General features: G+C 38.4%; 1 protein-coding gene and 1 non-coding gene across 2 annotated transcripts; one reads left to right on the top strand and one right to left on the bottom strand.

Annotated features, from left to right (window-relative positions):
- Nucleotides 1–351: 351 nt before the first annotated feature.
- On the bottom strand, nucleotides 352–423 carry TRNAD-GUC (transfer RNA aspartic acid (anticodon GUC)). The gene has a single exon. It is a non-coding gene; the product is annotated as a tRNA-Asp (tRNA).
- A 238-nt stretch (nucleotides 424–661) lies between these two features.
- Nucleotides 662–17,484, top strand: LTA4H (leukotriene A4 hydrolase). Its single transcript, XM_072865691.1, has 19 exons — nucleotides 662–863; nucleotides 2,003–2,133; nucleotides 4,818–4,938; nucleotides 5,457–5,525; nucleotides 6,208–6,312; nucleotides 8,639–8,691; nucleotides 9,324–9,396; nucleotides 9,707–9,847; nucleotides 10,072–10,095; nucleotides 11,117–11,187; nucleotides 11,301–11,412; nucleotides 12,369–12,513; nucleotides 12,595–12,698; nucleotides 13,056–13,126; nucleotides 13,688–13,742; nucleotides 14,597–14,692; nucleotides 15,220–15,302; nucleotides 16,500–16,604; nucleotides 16,936–17,484. The coding sequence occupies exons 1-19, from the start codon at nucleotides 711–713 to the stop codon at nucleotides 17,054–17,056; spliced, it is 1,833 nt and encodes a 610-aa protein (XP_072721792.1). The 5' UTR covers nucleotides 662–710; the 3' UTR covers nucleotides 17,057–17,484.

Genomic DNA, 17,484 nt, shown 5'->3' with positions numbered 1-17,484 from the left:
TCTTGGTTTAAGAAAAAAGGTGAATGCTTTTGGAAGGCTTAATTAACCCCCCTGTTCAGCTGTTTGAGCCATTGAAGTATGAAAATACTTTCCCCACACGTTCTTTCAGTTAAGCACCTGAGCTTGTAAAACCCTGCTGCCGCCCCGCCGGCCCCCCGGCTGCCTCAGGCCTGAAGCAGGGAGGCAGACAGGCCCCGGCTGTGTTCTTCTTCTGTGCTTCTTGTTTTAAAGTCGCGGTACTCTTCCAACAGCCGCCTGGCAGCCGCTTCGATTTCGCAAAGAATTGCTTTTTGCCTCCAGGGTAGAGGCCGCATCAACAAGGAGGGAAAAAAACCCCAAAAAGTCTTGTACCTCCCCGTCGGGGAATCGAACCCCGGTCTCCCGCGTGACAGGCGGGGATACTTACCACTATACTAACGAGGAAGTGTACGAGTGTTACTCCACCGGCAGCCGTCAGATGGTTTCTCCACGCTCACGAGTCACTGGTCCCTCCTCTCGCGCCTACCCACGCTGCCTGCCACGCCCCGCGCCGCCTCCTCCCGCAATGCACCACGGGGGTTGTAGTTCCCCGCGCGCTGCCTCCGCCTTTCCCGCCGCGGGCGGAACTACGCCTCCCAGGGGCCGGCGCGCGGGCCCCCCTCCCCGCGGCGGGCGGGGCGGCTGCAGCGTTGCCCGCGGCCGCGCGCCACCGGGCAGTCAGCGCGCGAGCGATGGCGGCGGCGGACCCCACCTCCTTCGCTTCGCCCTCCTGTTGCCTCACGCGGCACCTCTACCTGCGCTGCCGTGTGGACTTCGGCGCGCAGGCGCTGCGGGGCACGGTGGCCCTCACCGCGCGCGCCGAGCGCGAGGCGCTGCGTTGCCTGGTAACGGCGGGGTGGGGGCGGGGGGGGTGTGGAGACGCGACCCCCGGGCTGCCCGCGGCGGGAAGGCGGCGGCGGTCGGGCCCGCGCTGCCCGCGGCTTGTGAGGGGCGGCCCCGGAGCCCCCGACTGCGGGGAGCGGCGGGGTGCCGGGGGCTGCGCTCGGGGACGACCCGTTTGCTTCCTCGGCGTCGCCTCCCCTCAGCTGTCTCCCCCGTCCTTCCCCTCGGCCGTCGACCCGGTCCTTCCTTCCCTCCCGCCGCCGTCGGCGGCCACCTCGCCGTCGGGCTCCTCCGCCTCTGCCGCCTGCTCGGCTGGAGCCTCCGCGCTGGTCGGGCTCGCCTGCGGCCCCAGCGTGCTCGTCGCCCGCGGGCTAACAGCGGCTTGCTGCCCCTGGGCAGCCCAGGTTTCCCGCTTGTCGCGCCCAGAGCCGCCGCGTTGTGCAAGGGAAGGGTAGAAATAGGTATTTTCCTGTTAAAATGGCGAAGAGCCTGTTGCCGAAAAGATGGAAATAAACCGTTGGAAAACTACGCTTATGACTTTTTCACGTGTGTGTTTTATTATGCCAGCTACTTGCTCGGTTAGCTATGCAAGTAAACGTATAAACCTCTTTAGCTTTGCTTTGCTTTATATGCAAAGTGAAGTCTGGGGTTTGTGAGCTTTTTTTCATGCTGGCACCATAAAATCCTTTTGTGATTGGCGCTTATTTTTTAGAAAAAAAATCCATCCTGTCACTACTAAAGAGTAAAACTTCACTCATGCTGCATTATTAAATTCATCTGTTGCATGAAAGTCTTGATTCATCGTGGCTAGTTCCAGGATGGATGCTTTGGCAGGGGCTTTTCTATCATTCTGCTCATTCCGTAGCTGAACTGTCAAGTCTTCTACCTTTGTAGTTTACTTAGTAAACTCTTAAACTTTCATGGTCAGAAGTTGGTTTTCATTCTCTTCCCCCTCCAGTTTTGTAAGTTCAGTGCTGCTCTCTTAAAATGCTGGTTCCTAATACTCAACATAGTTACTCAGTTTTTCTGGTTTTACTTAGTACAGACTTTTTCTTTCAGAGAGACTTGTGCTTAAGATTTGATGAGTGCTACATTAATTATTACACTGTTTAACAAGTACATAATATTTACTTCATTACAGGTCTTGGATACAAAAGACCTACAGGTATTTAAAGTGACCGTAAATGGACAGGATGCAAAGTTTGTTTTTGGAGAAAAGCACCGTTTCAAGGGGACTCCCCTGGAAATCACGCTTCCTTTCGAACTAAGAAGGTAAACACTTTTGCCTATTCCTTTAGGTGGTTTCCAAAATGCCCTGTATAAGCTGCTTGTCTGCCTGTAGGGTCGTTGTGTAAAGCTTGCAAAGGGACTTAGAAATTAGGGTGTTGCATTTATTTGGTATGATCTTGTAGATGAATTTAATATTTGGCTTTCATTAGACAGCCAAAACTTTGGGAGTCTTTGTACCCATCTTGTATCATGTACAAAATGACTTGCTAAAGTAAGCAGCAAAATGATGTGTAATGTATTATGGTTTTTCTGGTGCTTCTCATCAGTAATATTCTTTCTGCTTCAACTACCTGAATTTTGTCATGTTCAGAATTGCTACAGTATGGTGCATATGGAGTTACAGACCCTGTTTGCCTTTCTTTTATACAAGGATTGATTCTGCATTTCTGTAGAACTGCAGGTTACCACTACAGTTAGAAAGAAACATGTTTTCAAATAATAAAAGTCTTATTGTATTGACTACGCGAAGCCCAAGTCCCTAAAAACTGGAACTTGAGTTTTGGCAGCGTGATGGAGAATGAACTAACTATAATCTACCTCTTAAGTTGCATGGATTAAAAAGTTTTTGCCAAATTACAATACATTTTTTGGCAGCTTGCTTTATATGTTGTAACTCCGTGGTATCTCACATGCCAAAGCTGAGAGCTGTGATCGTATAAGCAGGTTCCCTTGTTTGAATAAAATTGTATACTAAGTTGCTTATTACTGTTTTGTTTTTAAAACTGGTTACAACCTTTACAAACTCATGTCTGGTTTCTAATTTTGTTGTTGTTGTTCTCTGAATAAATGCAGTTTAGAAACACACATAATATGGAAGAGAAAGGAATGTCTACAATAGCTGCCCCTCCTGGGGAAACACTTATGATCTGATACGAAACCGAACAAATGAAGTACTTGAACAAACAGGCCACAGCAGAAACATAGACCTGTTTCTTTTGTTTGACTTCAGCTTTTTTTTTTTATTGCTAAATTTCCTTGTAAGAAGAAAAGCTACAAAGAGGGAGTTATGAGTCATTACTGTAATAATTTATAATCTTGTGAGAGATATAGTCCCCCATGTAAATATCAGTGAAACAGTGATAGGAGAGGGTAAGAGTTACAACTGAAAGGCTGACTGTTCAGTAAGCAATGTGCCTTATGGTAATACAAAGTATTTTCCCTTTTCTTGTCAAATACGTACTTTGGAATACTGGTTATAAACCAGATATGTATACCCTAGTCAGCTTATCTAGTGTCCAGCTCTGATTAGCTGAAGTTTGTTCTGATTTACGTTTGGATTGTTAATTCCAGAGAGTTGCATGTATAACCTGGAACTTTCCAATAACAGAAGCAAGTACTTCTGTGTGCTTTTGGTGTTAGTGGTGGTTATGATATGCTTTTAAAAAACAGGAGTATGAATGTGTCAGGTTTGTGTGTGTTCTCTTGTTAGCAAGCTGGTACCTGTCTTGCACAGAGCTGTTAGTTTTTACTTTACAAGAGTTCTGAAACCCTGAATAAAACTTGAACATTTTTTATTTTTCTTGTTAACCCTACTGTTATTAGGGTTTTCCAGTAGTTACTATTTTCAGTATTTCTTTTTTTTCTGCTTAAGGATCTGTCGTGGTTTAACCCCAGACGGCAACTAAGTACCACAGAGCCGCTCACTCTCCCCCCCCGGTGGGATGGGGGAGAGAATCGGAAGGGTAAAAGTGAGAAAACTCATGGGTTGAGATAAAGACAGTTTAATAAGTAAAGCAAAAGCCGCACACACAAGCAAAGCAAACCAAGGAATTAATTCACTGCTTCCCATGGGCAGGCAGGTGTTCAGCCATCTCCAGGAAAGCAGGGCTCCATCACACGTAACAGTTAGTTGGGAAGACAAAATGCCATCACAGCGAACGTCCCCCCCTTCCTTCCTTCTTCCCCCAGCTTTATATGCTGAGCATGACGTCGTATGGTATGGAATAGCCCTTTGGCCAGTTGGGGTCAGCTGTCCCAGCTGTGTCCCCTCGCAGCTTCTTGTGCACCTGGCAGAGCATGGGAAGCTGAAAAGTCCTTGACTAGTGTAAGCACTACTTAGCAACAACTAAACCATCAATGTGTTATCAACATTATTCTCATAGTAAATCCAAAACGCAGCACTATACCAGCTACTGGGAAGAAAATTAACTCTATCCCAGCCGAAACCAGCACAGGGTCGTATTTACAGAACATAACATCAGCTGCAAATTCTAATTTTTTTTTATTTACAGCATACACAAATCCTATGTTATTAAGATGTGTATGTTCTTATGTAGGCTTTATAGACTTTTTTGTTTGCTTATTGCAGTGGGGTTTTTATACCTACGTGTACAATGTTAGATAGTTGTGACAAAACTATATGTATTTAGCTGGTCCAAATGGTTTAAAGAAAAAGTCCATGTTCTCCTTGAAGAGAGGAGAGGAAAAGTTTCTGGTTAATAAAAACAATAATAGAAGTGTCTTGGGACATTAAAATTGAAATAAACCAGCTAATTTTTACTATCATAATTGAAAGAGAAAAGTTGTTTTTAATATGCTAGTTGTTCTTAATTTTAATGCTTTTGAGACAGTGCTGCAGACCTATTTTCCAGAAATCTTTGTAGAGGAATTTCAGTAGTGATCAAAAGTTGTGTCAAAACAGTCTGACTATTTCCTTTATTACACAGGGGACAAGAAGCAATTGTTGAAATAGCTTTTGAAAGCTCTCCAAAGTCTTCAGCTCTCCAATGGCTTACTCCAGAGCAAACTTCTGGAAAGAAACATCCATTTCTCTTCAGCCAGTGTCAGGTTGAGTGGATTCATTTTTTTTCTTTTTTTAAACTTGTTGTTTCCATACCCCTGTAATTCCCCCTGGTTTCCGAAGAGTTGGAGAGGAAGGCTAGTAGGGGAAAGTACGGTAGCCCATTACTTCTAATTGTGTGTCAGAGGTTCTAAATGAAAACACTTAGTAAATCAGGACATTGCTGAGATTTCATTATATGTTTGCAATTTAATAACTCCAGAACTGCTTTACCCTCTCCAGTATTCTTGTTGAAGAACATGCAGTCCTTTGCTATGAATCTATGTGGCTATTGATCTGCCTTGCCTACCATTATTTCTTTTAGAAAACCCTTAACTATGAAAACTACTATAAGCTATAAGTGATAGGAAGTATTGGTTTGTGGATGATGAATTTTCTGGAGGAGCTGTATAGATTTCTAATATAATATATTAGTTTGATTTATTTCTAGTCCTCTGTATTAGAAAGATTGTTATGTTTTAGCTTTTTTTTTTTCTTCCCCCTCCCCCCCCCCCCCCCCCTCCAGGCTACCCACTGCAGAGCCATCTTTCCATGCCAAGACACACCTGCTGTGAAACTAACCTACTATGCAGAGGTAGATGAACCTAAGTCATGTGTGTCTAAATAAAGACAACTACTACAATGGGTGAAATTGTTTTTTTTGTAGCTGTCAGCATGTGTCCTAAAATAAAAACACAGGATATTGACTTTTAGCCTAATGTAAGAGCCAAAACCTGCTTGTCTTCCCTGTGGCACTTCTCTAGCTTTACCATTTTCTTTTATCTATATCATCTCTTTTTTTCATTCACATATATCTTTATTTCCAAAAGAAAAAAAAAGTGCTGTAGTAGGAAAGAATTATGTTCTTAAATCACGAAAAGCCGACAGTAAGACAACAAAGAGTGTTGTAAAGTAAAAATACTTGAAATGACTCTCATGTATGCCTTAAATAATATATTCTGGTACATAGTTAGGGGATCTTTGCAGTCCTGGCATAAATAGTCTGATTGTTTTAAGGAAGCAAAAACCAAGATGTGCAATGTGACATTACAATTCAGTAGCCTGAAGAAAGTTAAATGTTTAACTTCTGTCAGAGGTAATCCTTCTGGTTAATTAAATATTGCCAGTCTTTAAGACAAAATTTACTATATGCCTTACATTCTACTTGACGGAAAGAACAGAACAAATCTGGGCCACTCTTTTTGTTATCGCTGCTTCTAGTATATTGTATAATGCTGTGTGCTGACTGAGTTCCTCATAGTCGGGTAACTTTTCAGATATCCGTTCCTAAAGAGTTGGTGGCTCTTATGAGTGCTAATCGCAATGGAGAGATGCCTGACCCAGAGGACAGCTGTTGGAAGATATACCATTTCAGTCAGAACGTAAGTGCTCCAGGGTAGTAAACAGATACCTAACTCATGCAGTTCACAATCACTTCAGATATGGTTTTAGTGTCATCAGTAAATCATGTGACTTATGATGGGTCTTTGCCACTATAGAAATAGGAGGTATTATCAATCTTCAGCTCTGAAAATTCAACCAGTAGGTGCTGGTGATGTTTACTGGTCATTTTGGCATTCCCAGAAAAGTCAAATTCGAGTTTTCAAAATGTTTTGTATACTCAAAGCTAGTACTGTCAAAACCCTTTCTGTCTGCACTGATTCTTGGGAAATAATGTGTGGACTTGAATAACATGGGAGTGAGTTTTGGAAAACAGATCCTGCAAATTTTAAGCTTACTGAGATCTTAGCAGTGAAGCTGAGCATTGGAACCAATTTTTAACTTGAAGTTAGACAAATTCTGACAACAGAGATTTTTTTTTTTTTTAAAGGTGAAAAATTTGACTTTTATGGAAAGTATCTCCAGCTAATTAGAGATTACAGTTCTCAGGATAAAGCTTTATTGAGTGGTGCAGCTAGTTTAATGATTCCACTGCTCATAAAGTGGCAGTCTCAATTTACTCTTCTGGCATTTTTCTTCTCACAGCTTTTTGGGTTACAGTTCTGATGTTTATGGGATCTCTTGGAGAGCCTAGTTCATTTTGCTGAACAAGCAGATAAAATTAATTTAAGTTTAAAAAAAGAAATTGTTTTAGTATCTGGGCTGCTGAGGGACTGAATGACTGCAAGGAAGGGTGGAGTTGTGTGACTGTTGGAGAGGAGGGGAACCTACTCTGAACTGCAGCAGCTGTTGTGTTGATTTGGCTGCTAAGTGAAACCTGAGAGAGGCAAGAGGGGAGAGAGAGAGAGTAACAATTTGTTACCTTATCTGTGAGCTCTTCAAAGTGCAGTGTTCTGTGGAGCCAAAAACATTTGCCACTCGTGGTCTTGTGCATAAGGCTTCTATGTTGTATGTTATCCAGAGCTATGTTATCTAGAAATACACAGTTGATAAGTTTGGTGGACCTGTGCAAGGAATAACATTTAGTCTAATTGAAGTTATACTACACTTTCTAATATAGAAAACCATTAGATTAATTTGTTAGAAAAGGCATGTGTTTCATTAAACAAAAAAAAGTCAAATGCATTAAACATAAGATAAATAAAGAGACAAATGTGTTAAAAAACACTTACGCATCATCTAACATACAAAACCATGAGACTGATTTGTTAGAAAAGGCATGTGTTTCCTTAGATGAAAAAGGCAAATGCGTCAAACTCTTGGATATATATGTGTACTGAGCTTACCTAAAACTACTTTTTTTTGCTCCTGCATGGCCAGGCTGGTAAGAAGTGTAGTGGAGAGCAGCCTCTGTAAAAATGAATTTATAACCCAACAGCCATAGAGATTTGAAGTGATTTCAGAATTTCAGATTAGCAAATTGGGCATCAAAATGTAGAGATATATTGACAGTTTTTTAATAACTTGTGTATAACACAAGTCAATGGACTTAAATCTTTTCAAGAATACATTCTGTGGGTTAATATGTAAAATTAAAACGCACATGATGGTATGTCTATTTTAATAAATGATATAGAAATGGTTTGGGGATAATGGTGGAATAAAATTTTCTGAAATGTTGTCTCCAAGTAATTATGATTTAAAGTCTTATTTAACATTGTTTAGTCAAATAAAATGGAACTTTTACAGAGACGGCTGTATTATCCCCTTTTGTTTCCAGAGCACTGTGAGAAAGCATTTCTCTATAAGGATACTGTAGCTTTGGAATTTTTTTCATTAAAATAACAAATACTTAGAATTTATTTTAATACCAAACATGGAAATCAAATATATATATTTTGATTTTGCTGACTCTTTTATATCTATAAATGTTTACTTGAATTCATCAAAGCTCTTTCTGCATCTTTCCGTGTGATACAACTGCCCTTTATCTGATCAGTATCTCTTAACTACTTCTTCCATAAAATTTAATGGAACTGGAATGACTATGGAAAACTGACTTTCTTTTGAACAGTAACCAAACCAGTGGCATTTTTGTGTGCTCTTACATATGCAGATTTTTTTCAAACAGAGATGATACTTACAGTTTTGTGGCCATTGCATGAAACATCTGTGAAACAAGTACTTGTAGATAAAGGAGTATCATTTGGGGAGAAAAAACAATGCCTTTATTAGAACATCAGGCAGGAAACTATGGAGGAAATGTGCACACTTCTTTATTTACGTACCTTTGTTCTTCTTGGAATCAGTGGTGTTGATAGCTCACATTACAAATAAGATTTCTTTTTTTCTTATGTTCTCCACTAGGTTCCCATACCTTGCTACTTGATTGCTTTAGTGGTTGGAGCTTTAGAAAGCAGGTGAGTGAATCTACACACAATATAAATATTAATAATCATAATAAATCTTCAGAGTTATCTTTTTTGTTTCTTGGTCTTGTCTCGTTTTAAAAAGTCTTAGAGGTTCAATGAACCTGTTTATTTATATCAAACTGCATGTATCTTGATTCCTTCTTGCATCATTTTTTCTATAGAATATACTTTTGCTGTAAGTTAAAGAAATACCATGGAATTGATTGGAACACTAAGGGCTTTTTCTAGCTCAGGGAATAGTATCTTTTTCCTCAGGTAACTGATAAGCCTCGTCATGTACAAAAGGCAGAAAATTACAGCTTCAGCCTCGTTGCTCATCTGCACAAGGGTGTGTTAATCTCGCCAATAATAATGCCTTTATATTAGGGCTTTACAGCTTTTTCAAATCTATAAATGTGTTTCCTCTTTATTTGTCCTGAACTGTGGATGTGTGTGGTTTGTTTTGTTTTCTAAAGCTTTACTTTAGCAGTGGAGAGGAAAAAGAGACAAAGACTCTCTAATGAGCTTCTTCAGCAACAGGAGTTACTCATGAGCACAGTTAAACATATGCTCTCTGTATTAGTTTCCCATAGAATTATTTCCAGTTCATAGTGTCTTAGTGGCATTTTTACTTTCAACAGAAAGATTGGCCCAAGAACACTGGTGTGGGCTGAAAAGGAGCTAGTGGATAAATCAGCCTATGAATTTGCTGAGGTGAGTAATTAACAAAAAAATGTTTTGTAAACTAACAGTTTCACATACTATTGGAAAAGAAACAGACTGTAGTTCAGTGTTTTGTTCATCTGTAGCTCTCCTTTCTCTACCTCCCACCCCAAAAAATGCTGCTGTTCTATCGCAACACAAAACTACTGCTGAAAATAAATATTGATACAGTCTTGTACTCATTTTGCATGTGGGACATGCCAAGGTGAAAGAGAATGAAGTATGGGATCCATAGCTTATTTCTTATTCAGTGTTTGTAGTCAGAAGTAATGTTAGGAACTAATGTGAATTCTTGTTTCAGGCTGAAGCTATGCTGAAAACAGCAGAAGATTTAGCAGGACCCTATGTATGGGGACGGTATGATTTGTTAGTCTTACCACCTTCTTTTCCTTACGGTGGTATGGAGAATCCTTGTCTTACTTTTGTAACTCCAACATTATTGGTAAGTGTAACAGTGATAAAAGTCAGCTTTTCCTTAGGGCTTGCTTATCCATCAGGTGATGGATATTAATCTACAAATTGGATTAATCTTCTCCCTAGAAAGAACTGTAAATGTTCCTGCCTCCTTTGGAGTTAGGGATCATACGTGAAACTGCATTAAGTGGTATATTTTGAGGTTTACTTGAACTGACAACTGCCTTGTCTCTCTTTTTTTTTTTTTTTTAGGCAGGTGATCGATCTCTATCAAATGTAAGTGCAAAATAGGTTCATGTCTTCAAGTAGAATAAAACTTGAAGTTGTATTTTAACTTCCTCTGTAACAGATACCTGAAAACTTGGTCTTTTTTTCATTGGGGGAATTAAAAGTTAAGGCAGTAACTCAAGAAGTCTTACAAAGTGAGTTTTAGTTCTAAATAAATGCTAGAAAACTGGAGACACATGTATTTTGTGTAATGAACAGATGAAAATAACATGGGTGCCTGTATGCATAGGGGGCTGACTGAAGTTACCTGCTCAATAGCTGTTTTCCTGTCCTGTGTGTAGATATGTTTAAAAAAAGATCAACTGAATTGATCTCATCAAAATTGTTTGTAGGGAACTTCTTCCTCTATATGTCTGTCTATGCACTAGAACTCACATTGTGTACAGTTTTCTTTTAAAGTGGAAATCATGAGTATGATTTGAGTAAATTCTGTTTTTTCTGGGAAGTTGAGTACTCTGGATGCTGTTTTATCTCATATGTCTTTCTACTAGACTGATATACTGCTAAAAAAATATGATTGTCTTATCCCAAGAATACTGAAATATTTGACATAGATACTTTTTAATGTATCATGCATCATTATCCTTCTAGGGGTGACTGTTTTCTTCCTGTTTGATATTTTAGAACATCCCAGCACTGCAGAAGATGCTTAGGTGGGAAAGTAGTGCTAGTCTGTCACTTGGCATGGATCCGGTATTCTGAAATGTGATTTCATACACAAGTACCTGCACCATGCTACCAGAGGAATTATTTTTGTTGATCAGTGTGGCTCTATGACTTGCAGGCTGGACATTCAAAATTATTTCTGGAGAAGGTTCGGTAGGATAGTGTTAGTTCTCCAAAAAAAATTTATATGGCTGAGTTTACAGAGCTGTGAATGCTAACTGGCTTTGGGAATGTAGTGCAGTAAATGAGATCCCATTAGCATTTTTTTCTTTTTGTTGGGATTTGATGTTCATTTTCCAGAGGAGTCTAAACAGTAGATCTGTCATTGTTTTCTGTGTTTCAGGTTATTGCTCATGAAATCTCTCACAGCTGGACAGGAAACTTGGTAACAAACAAAACATGGGAGCATTTTTGGTAGGTGTGATGTTCAGTGCAATGCAACTCATATTTTAAAATTAATCTGTAAAGAGACCAACTAAATTAATTTTGCCATCCTACCAGTGCTGACTTTATCAATGTATTTCCAGGCTGAATGAGGGACATACTGTGTACCTGGAACGCAGGATTGGCGGTCGGTTGTTTGGTGAGCAGTTCAGGCACTTTCAAGCCCTAGGAGGTTGGAGGGAACTGCAGAATACGGTGAATATTTTTAAAGTTATGATAACTTTATGTTTAAGCATATACCTAAATAAAATATAGCTGATTTCGTATGTTTACCACAAATAAGACTTGTCTAGTCAGCCTTCATAACACTTTCTTATTAGAGGATAAACAACTTTGATTCCAAGGTATAGGATCTCTTCCCAAGGTAATAGCTTAATATACTCAGACTAGGTAAAGCTTTTTGAACTGTTTTAAGCTGTTCTGTCAGGATGAACATCTTTACAGACTCTCTTGGTTGTTCTGGGTATGGCTAAATTGCAGTATTACCAGTTAGCATACTGGTAGGCAGCTGAAAGCTTGTAAAAATTATCTGCAAGTATGACTGTCAGACTTTCCAATGCCTCGTGCAAGTAACTGATATCTTTTTTTCCGGTGTACTGCGTTATAATTGAGCATATTCCTAACCTGTTACTGTCTAGGTGGGTTGTTTTAGTTTTGTGTTTAGGTAGCATAGGTAAACTTTAGTTTTCAGATTTCCAGCCTGTGATATTTCCAACCCTCTCATGCAGTTTGGTGATGCAGTTTACCTGGTTTACTGTGAATATTTCCTTGTTGTATTTCATTCTTTATACCACCCTTCAAATCAAGTAGTTACATAGTTTGTTAATAAAGGGATAAATATAGATAGCTTATTAGGTACTCGTGGTTATGACAGCAATTAACTGCTTTGAGACAGTTGGAGCACAGGCTGATTGATCCTAACATCTTTGTTTGATACGCAATCAGATACTGGGAAAACAAAATGAAAAAAAAAGTTTAGTAAACTACGTTTTGTGCAGATTCAGAACTTCAGGAAAAAGAATGAGAAAAATGCTTTAAAATGAGGCCATCTTAGTTTTGGATGGATTATACCTTTGTAAATAGGATTAGTAGTGATTTGCGAGAGTGCTAGTTTTCCTAGATGAATATATTTTCTTGTGTCTTTGTCACAGATAAATACTCTTGGAGATAAAAATCCTGTAACTAACCTCATCCCTAGTCTGAATGAAGTAGATCCTGATGCTGCCTATTCATCTGTTCCATATGAGAAAGGCTTTGCTTTGCTTTTTCACCTTGAACAACTTCTTGGAGGACCAGGTAAGTGTTAGTCAGACTTTATATATTATTGTTTCCCATTTTAATTTCGAACACTGAAACAGTTCCTTTTTTAACTGTTAGATGTCTTCATTGGCTTCTTGAAGGCTTACATTCAGCAGTTTGCTTATAAGAGCATAGTAACGGAGGACTGGAAGCAGTTCTTGTACTCCTACTTCAAGGATAAGGTTGGGTAATATTTAAAACTAATTGCTTGAAACCTTTTAATTATGTGAAACTATGGTATAGCTCAGGAATTAGCTTCTTTAAGGACCAGTTCTTTATCTTCCTCTTCTTTATCTCAAGATCTTAATACAATGTAGTCTGGCATCTTACAAAGATGGGTTTGCATTATGATGCCTTTTTTTTTTTTTCCCTTTCCTTAGAAGGGAATATTTTGTTTTGAAGTAATCTGTATAGGATTCTCCAGGGTAATTGGAGGGATGTTAAAAAACAAAACAAAAGATTGAAACTAGTTTTTGTAGGGTATGCTTTTCTCTAACAATAACATTTAAAATTGAATAAGAATTTGTGTTTCTGTGTAGGTAGACGTTCTTGATAAAGTTGATTGGAACTCCTGGTTTCATGCTCCAGGAATGCCGCCAGTGAAGCCTACGTAAGCTGCATTCTTTTATAGTTCATCTTCTCCAGATTGCACATGATTTTCCAAACAGTCATAAAGCAGTTTGTAAACAGGGTCTTCCCACTAATGTTTTATTAGAAAATGTCCTAGTATTATGTAGAAATTGATATATTTGTATATAGGAGGAAAAAATGTTGCTGTTAATATTTTCAAGTTTTTATTCTGGTGGAAATTCATTTTGCTTTGAAAGTCACCAGGAAAGATTCTTTTTTCTGACAGTTTGTCACAACAACATTCTTTTTTCAGCTATAAGCTCTAATATATGTACGACCATATATGCTCGGAATTATTGACCATTTTAGGAGTGTATGGGATCAAGGGATAGTGTCACCTATGCACAAAGTGCTTCTAACTAAAACTGAAGTATATTTCATTATAATAGATCTTTTGTAAATTGCGTTGCAATGTTGAGTTGGAGCCTATAACAAACAAATGTGGAGCCATTTGAAAATAATTTCTAAGCATTCTTGTAAAAATATTGCAGGAGCTTTTTGTGTTTCCAAAAGGTGATCCTTTGTTTTTAATATTTAACAGGTATGATATGACACTAGCAAATGCTTGTGTTGCCTTGAGCCAAAGATGGATCAAAGTGAGTGGTTAAAGAACACTGAGGTGTCTGTATCTTGAAAAGCTAGTTCTCTTTATACAAAGTGAGCCATTCTCTTCTAAAATCTACCATTTGCTGAGAGAGAATGTATTTATGGTGACAGTATGGCTGCCAGGGATTTTGCATTTCGTAGACTAGCCTTTCATCATAGAGTCTGTGGATTTGCTATGACTTCTGTACGTGAAGCACTGTACATATTTTAACAAGGCACACAGCCAGTTTTTTGTTCTATCTAGTAACCAAACTGAGAATATTCTTTTTGAAACCCTGATATTATGGCTTGACTTAAAAACAAGTGCCAAAGTATCTCTACATGACTGATTATATTGTATTAGCAATAATCCTCCTACATTATACTGGAATTAGTATGCATTTCTCATCAAAAACTGAAATACATAAATCATAATAAGTAGCTAATACCATACAATTTTCTCAATTCTAACCATAAAACTCATACAACTAATAGAGAATTCAGCATACCTTCCTTTTGTTAGCTCTGTGGCTTTTCACTGTACTTGTATCTTTAACTTTCTTCTTCTCAATGTTACTTTTTATAGAAAAAGTATTTGATTTTTCACTTAATTTTAACAGAAAGACAGCAGAGATAAAAAGATCAGTGGAGAGAAAACAAGTGAAAATTGAAGTGAAGAATACCAAATATCAGACAGTAGCTTAAGTCCCTCCCTTCCACTTCTTGTAACATCCTGCACAAACACAAATCAGTATCTTTTTTATGTGGAATGGCTCAATAGTAAATGCAGATGTCCAAACAAAAAATTACACCTGATTGTACTTTGAAATACCTGTTAAAAACTTAAGTAACCATTCTCTTTTAGGCAGAAGAGTGTGATTTGGACTCATTCAGCTCAGCAGACCTGAAGGATATGTCATCTCATCAGTTGATTGAGTTCCTGGCACTGTTGCTTCTGGAGGTAAATGCATGCCTGGGGTAACTTGATTCTAGTATCACAAAAGCAGAGGCAGAAGCCCAAGTGTGCTTTGGAATTAAGTTGTCCATTTTCTTTAAGTTTTGCTAAAATAACCTGCTCTCACCATACATAGTTAGTAAAACCTTCAGCCATGCCTCCCTGATTATGTCTGGCTCTTCAGCTAATGAGCAACATATAGAGTATTTTGGATTGAAAGGTAAAAATAAAACTATAAGGTGCTTGAGTTTGTCTGTATTTGATGTTACAGCAAATAAGCTATAAATAAAATGGAATGAAAATACTTCAAGTTTTTAATGTTTCGGTAGTACTGGATGTGGGAATTTGCTAACATTTACTCCTTGCCCCCTCCCTAATATGAGAAGGTGAAAGAAACAAATACAAATATTTGTCACGGTAAGCTTTTAATTCCTTTGTAGCATCAATCTTCTTGAATGAACCTGTTTATTTTTGAAGTATGTGGCTTGAAGTGTGCCTCTGGCTTATACTGACTATGCAATTTCCTTTTTCAGGCTCCTCTTCCAGTGTCACATGTTAAACGAATGCAGCAAGTATATGACTTCAATGCTATAAACAATTCTGAAATAAGATTCAGGTTTGTGCTAGTATGGTAATTTTTCTAATCTTAAATGCTTTCATAAAACAAACTGTCCTGCTTTATAAGTGATTTGAGACATACTGTTGTATACAACTGGTGCAGGGTTTGGGGTTTTTTTTGTTGTTGTTGTGGGGTTTTTTGTAAGTCCATGAGCAAGCATGCTTACCAGAGTGGTATTCTGTTGCTTATGAATTGGGTAAATAGTCTAGTAGAAGAACTGGAAGTGAGCAGTGGATTACCTGTGCTTTATTTTCATCTGTCATGCTAGCAAAGGAACGTGATGACCTGCTAACTTTTATTTTGGGGGTGGTACTGGGTAATACAATAGTGAGCCTCTCTGTGACTCAAACATGCCTGAAAAATATTTCAAAAAATTTAGTCAGGAACAGGTCTTCTGGACTTACCTAATCGGTTCTTCTGCTGTTGTGCCAGTGTTTTTTTCAACACAACTTGGAAATGCTTTTGTCACATTTTAATGCTCACTATCACAAAGCTTTTGTCTCATCAAAAGAAAAGTAAATATCAAAGGAAGTTTCTAAACAAGTAGGAAATGCTTCTAGCTAAACAGCTTGATTCTTGTGCCAGCCTAATTTCTTCTATTTTGTATTTACACATTGTGTTTACAGTCACTTGTTAAAAAAGGTATTGTTGAGGACGTAAGTAATCTTTACAAATATCTTGAAGTATTGCATATTTTGCTACTGTTATGTACTTGGATACATTTGCAGTAGTGATGGTTATTCTGCCTTAACTAACATACAGGACAGTTTCTACTTCTTGTAACAAGATCAGTTTCTTTTTATTTTTAAAACAAAACAAGTACATGCCAGTTGCTGGTGATGTTTTGTTTGGGTTTTGTTGTTGTTTTTTTTTTAATCACTTGGTCAGATGTGACAACTGCTACATAATTCAGCTCTAATTCTGCGTGATGCAACTGGACAGTACTGTAATATAAAGGAAATACATAGCTGCAGAAAATAATTAGGCCATTTTGGAGAAACTTTGAAAAAAATTTTTCCTATTTTATGGAAAGTCCACTTTTGTAACATGCTAGTCAGACACTAAATATTTTATGTTGAACTTAGCTAGAATTTCATTCCCATGATGACATAGCACTGCTCAGAGTGTTTATGGGAACAGAATCGTAAGCTAACTAACCACTGCAAATGAAAATAAAAGTGTACATTTTTCCAGATGGCTGCGCCTCTGCATCAAGTCCAAGTGGGAAGAAGCTATTCCTCTGGCTCTAAAAATGGCAACAGATCAGGGCAGGATGAAGTTTACGCGACCCTTGTTCAGGTAAACGTAATCTCCAAATTGTAGGAGCTCATGCTGTTGGCATTTTTAGTATAACGGAATGTATACTACTTGACATTGTACATGTATTTATGTTATGCTTCGAAGTGATACAATACAGAATTTTTTGTATACTGTGAACAAGCTTATCTTCAGAGTTGCTTTCCACTGGCTGACTTTTTTTAATAGAAAAAAGCTTAGTCTCCCAGTATGCACCTTAATTGTGAGGCTTTCAAGGGAAAAGTAAAACCTTGAGAAAATCCCCATTGTACTACTTTCATAGATTTTTGTAGTGATGATGGTGCTTTTTTTCTTTCTTTTTTTTCTTTTACAGGGACCTTTACAGTTTTGACAAGTCTCGAGATCTGGCTGTCAAGACGTTTCTGGAGCATAGAGCCTCTATGCACCCAGTCACTTCAATGCTTGTGGGCAAAGACTTGAAACAGGATCAGTGACAAATTTACTGATTTCTTTGAAATTTTCTTGTTGGTGAAAGAAGAGAGTGATTCCACGAACTGCTGATATGCGTGTTTGACTATGCCATAAAATGCTCTGCTGCTTTGGTACTAATTTAGCTTAAAATGAACTTTCCAAATCAAGTTCAATACTTTCTATTTTGCATCTCCAAGTAAAACAGCAAAATTGTTAAATCTCTGGAATTGGGAGAATGGTTTTGTTACAAGCAATTTTTAGAACACGCAAAAAAGCTGTTCTGAGATGTAGTCATTTGTCAGTGACGGAATTTAAAACCATGGAAAATTAATTGGTGGATGGGATGGTATGGCTCTTTGTGCACAGCTTTCTTTTTCATAGCAATGTGGTTGAAACGTCAAGTATCTGAAGACTAAAAAATAAATCTTTTCATTGTCTACTTGTCTGTGTA

This window comes from Ciconia boyciana, chromosome 1 (assembly GCF_034638445.1).
Source record: "Ciconia boyciana chromosome 1, ASM3463844v1, whole genome shotgun sequence".
In the NCBI taxonomy this organism is placed as follows: Eukaryota; Metazoa; Chordata; class Aves; order Ciconiiformes; family Ciconiidae; genus Ciconia; species Ciconia boyciana.
Note: the sequence above shows the minus strand (reverse complement) of the source record. Positions and strands in the feature narration are given on the sequence as shown.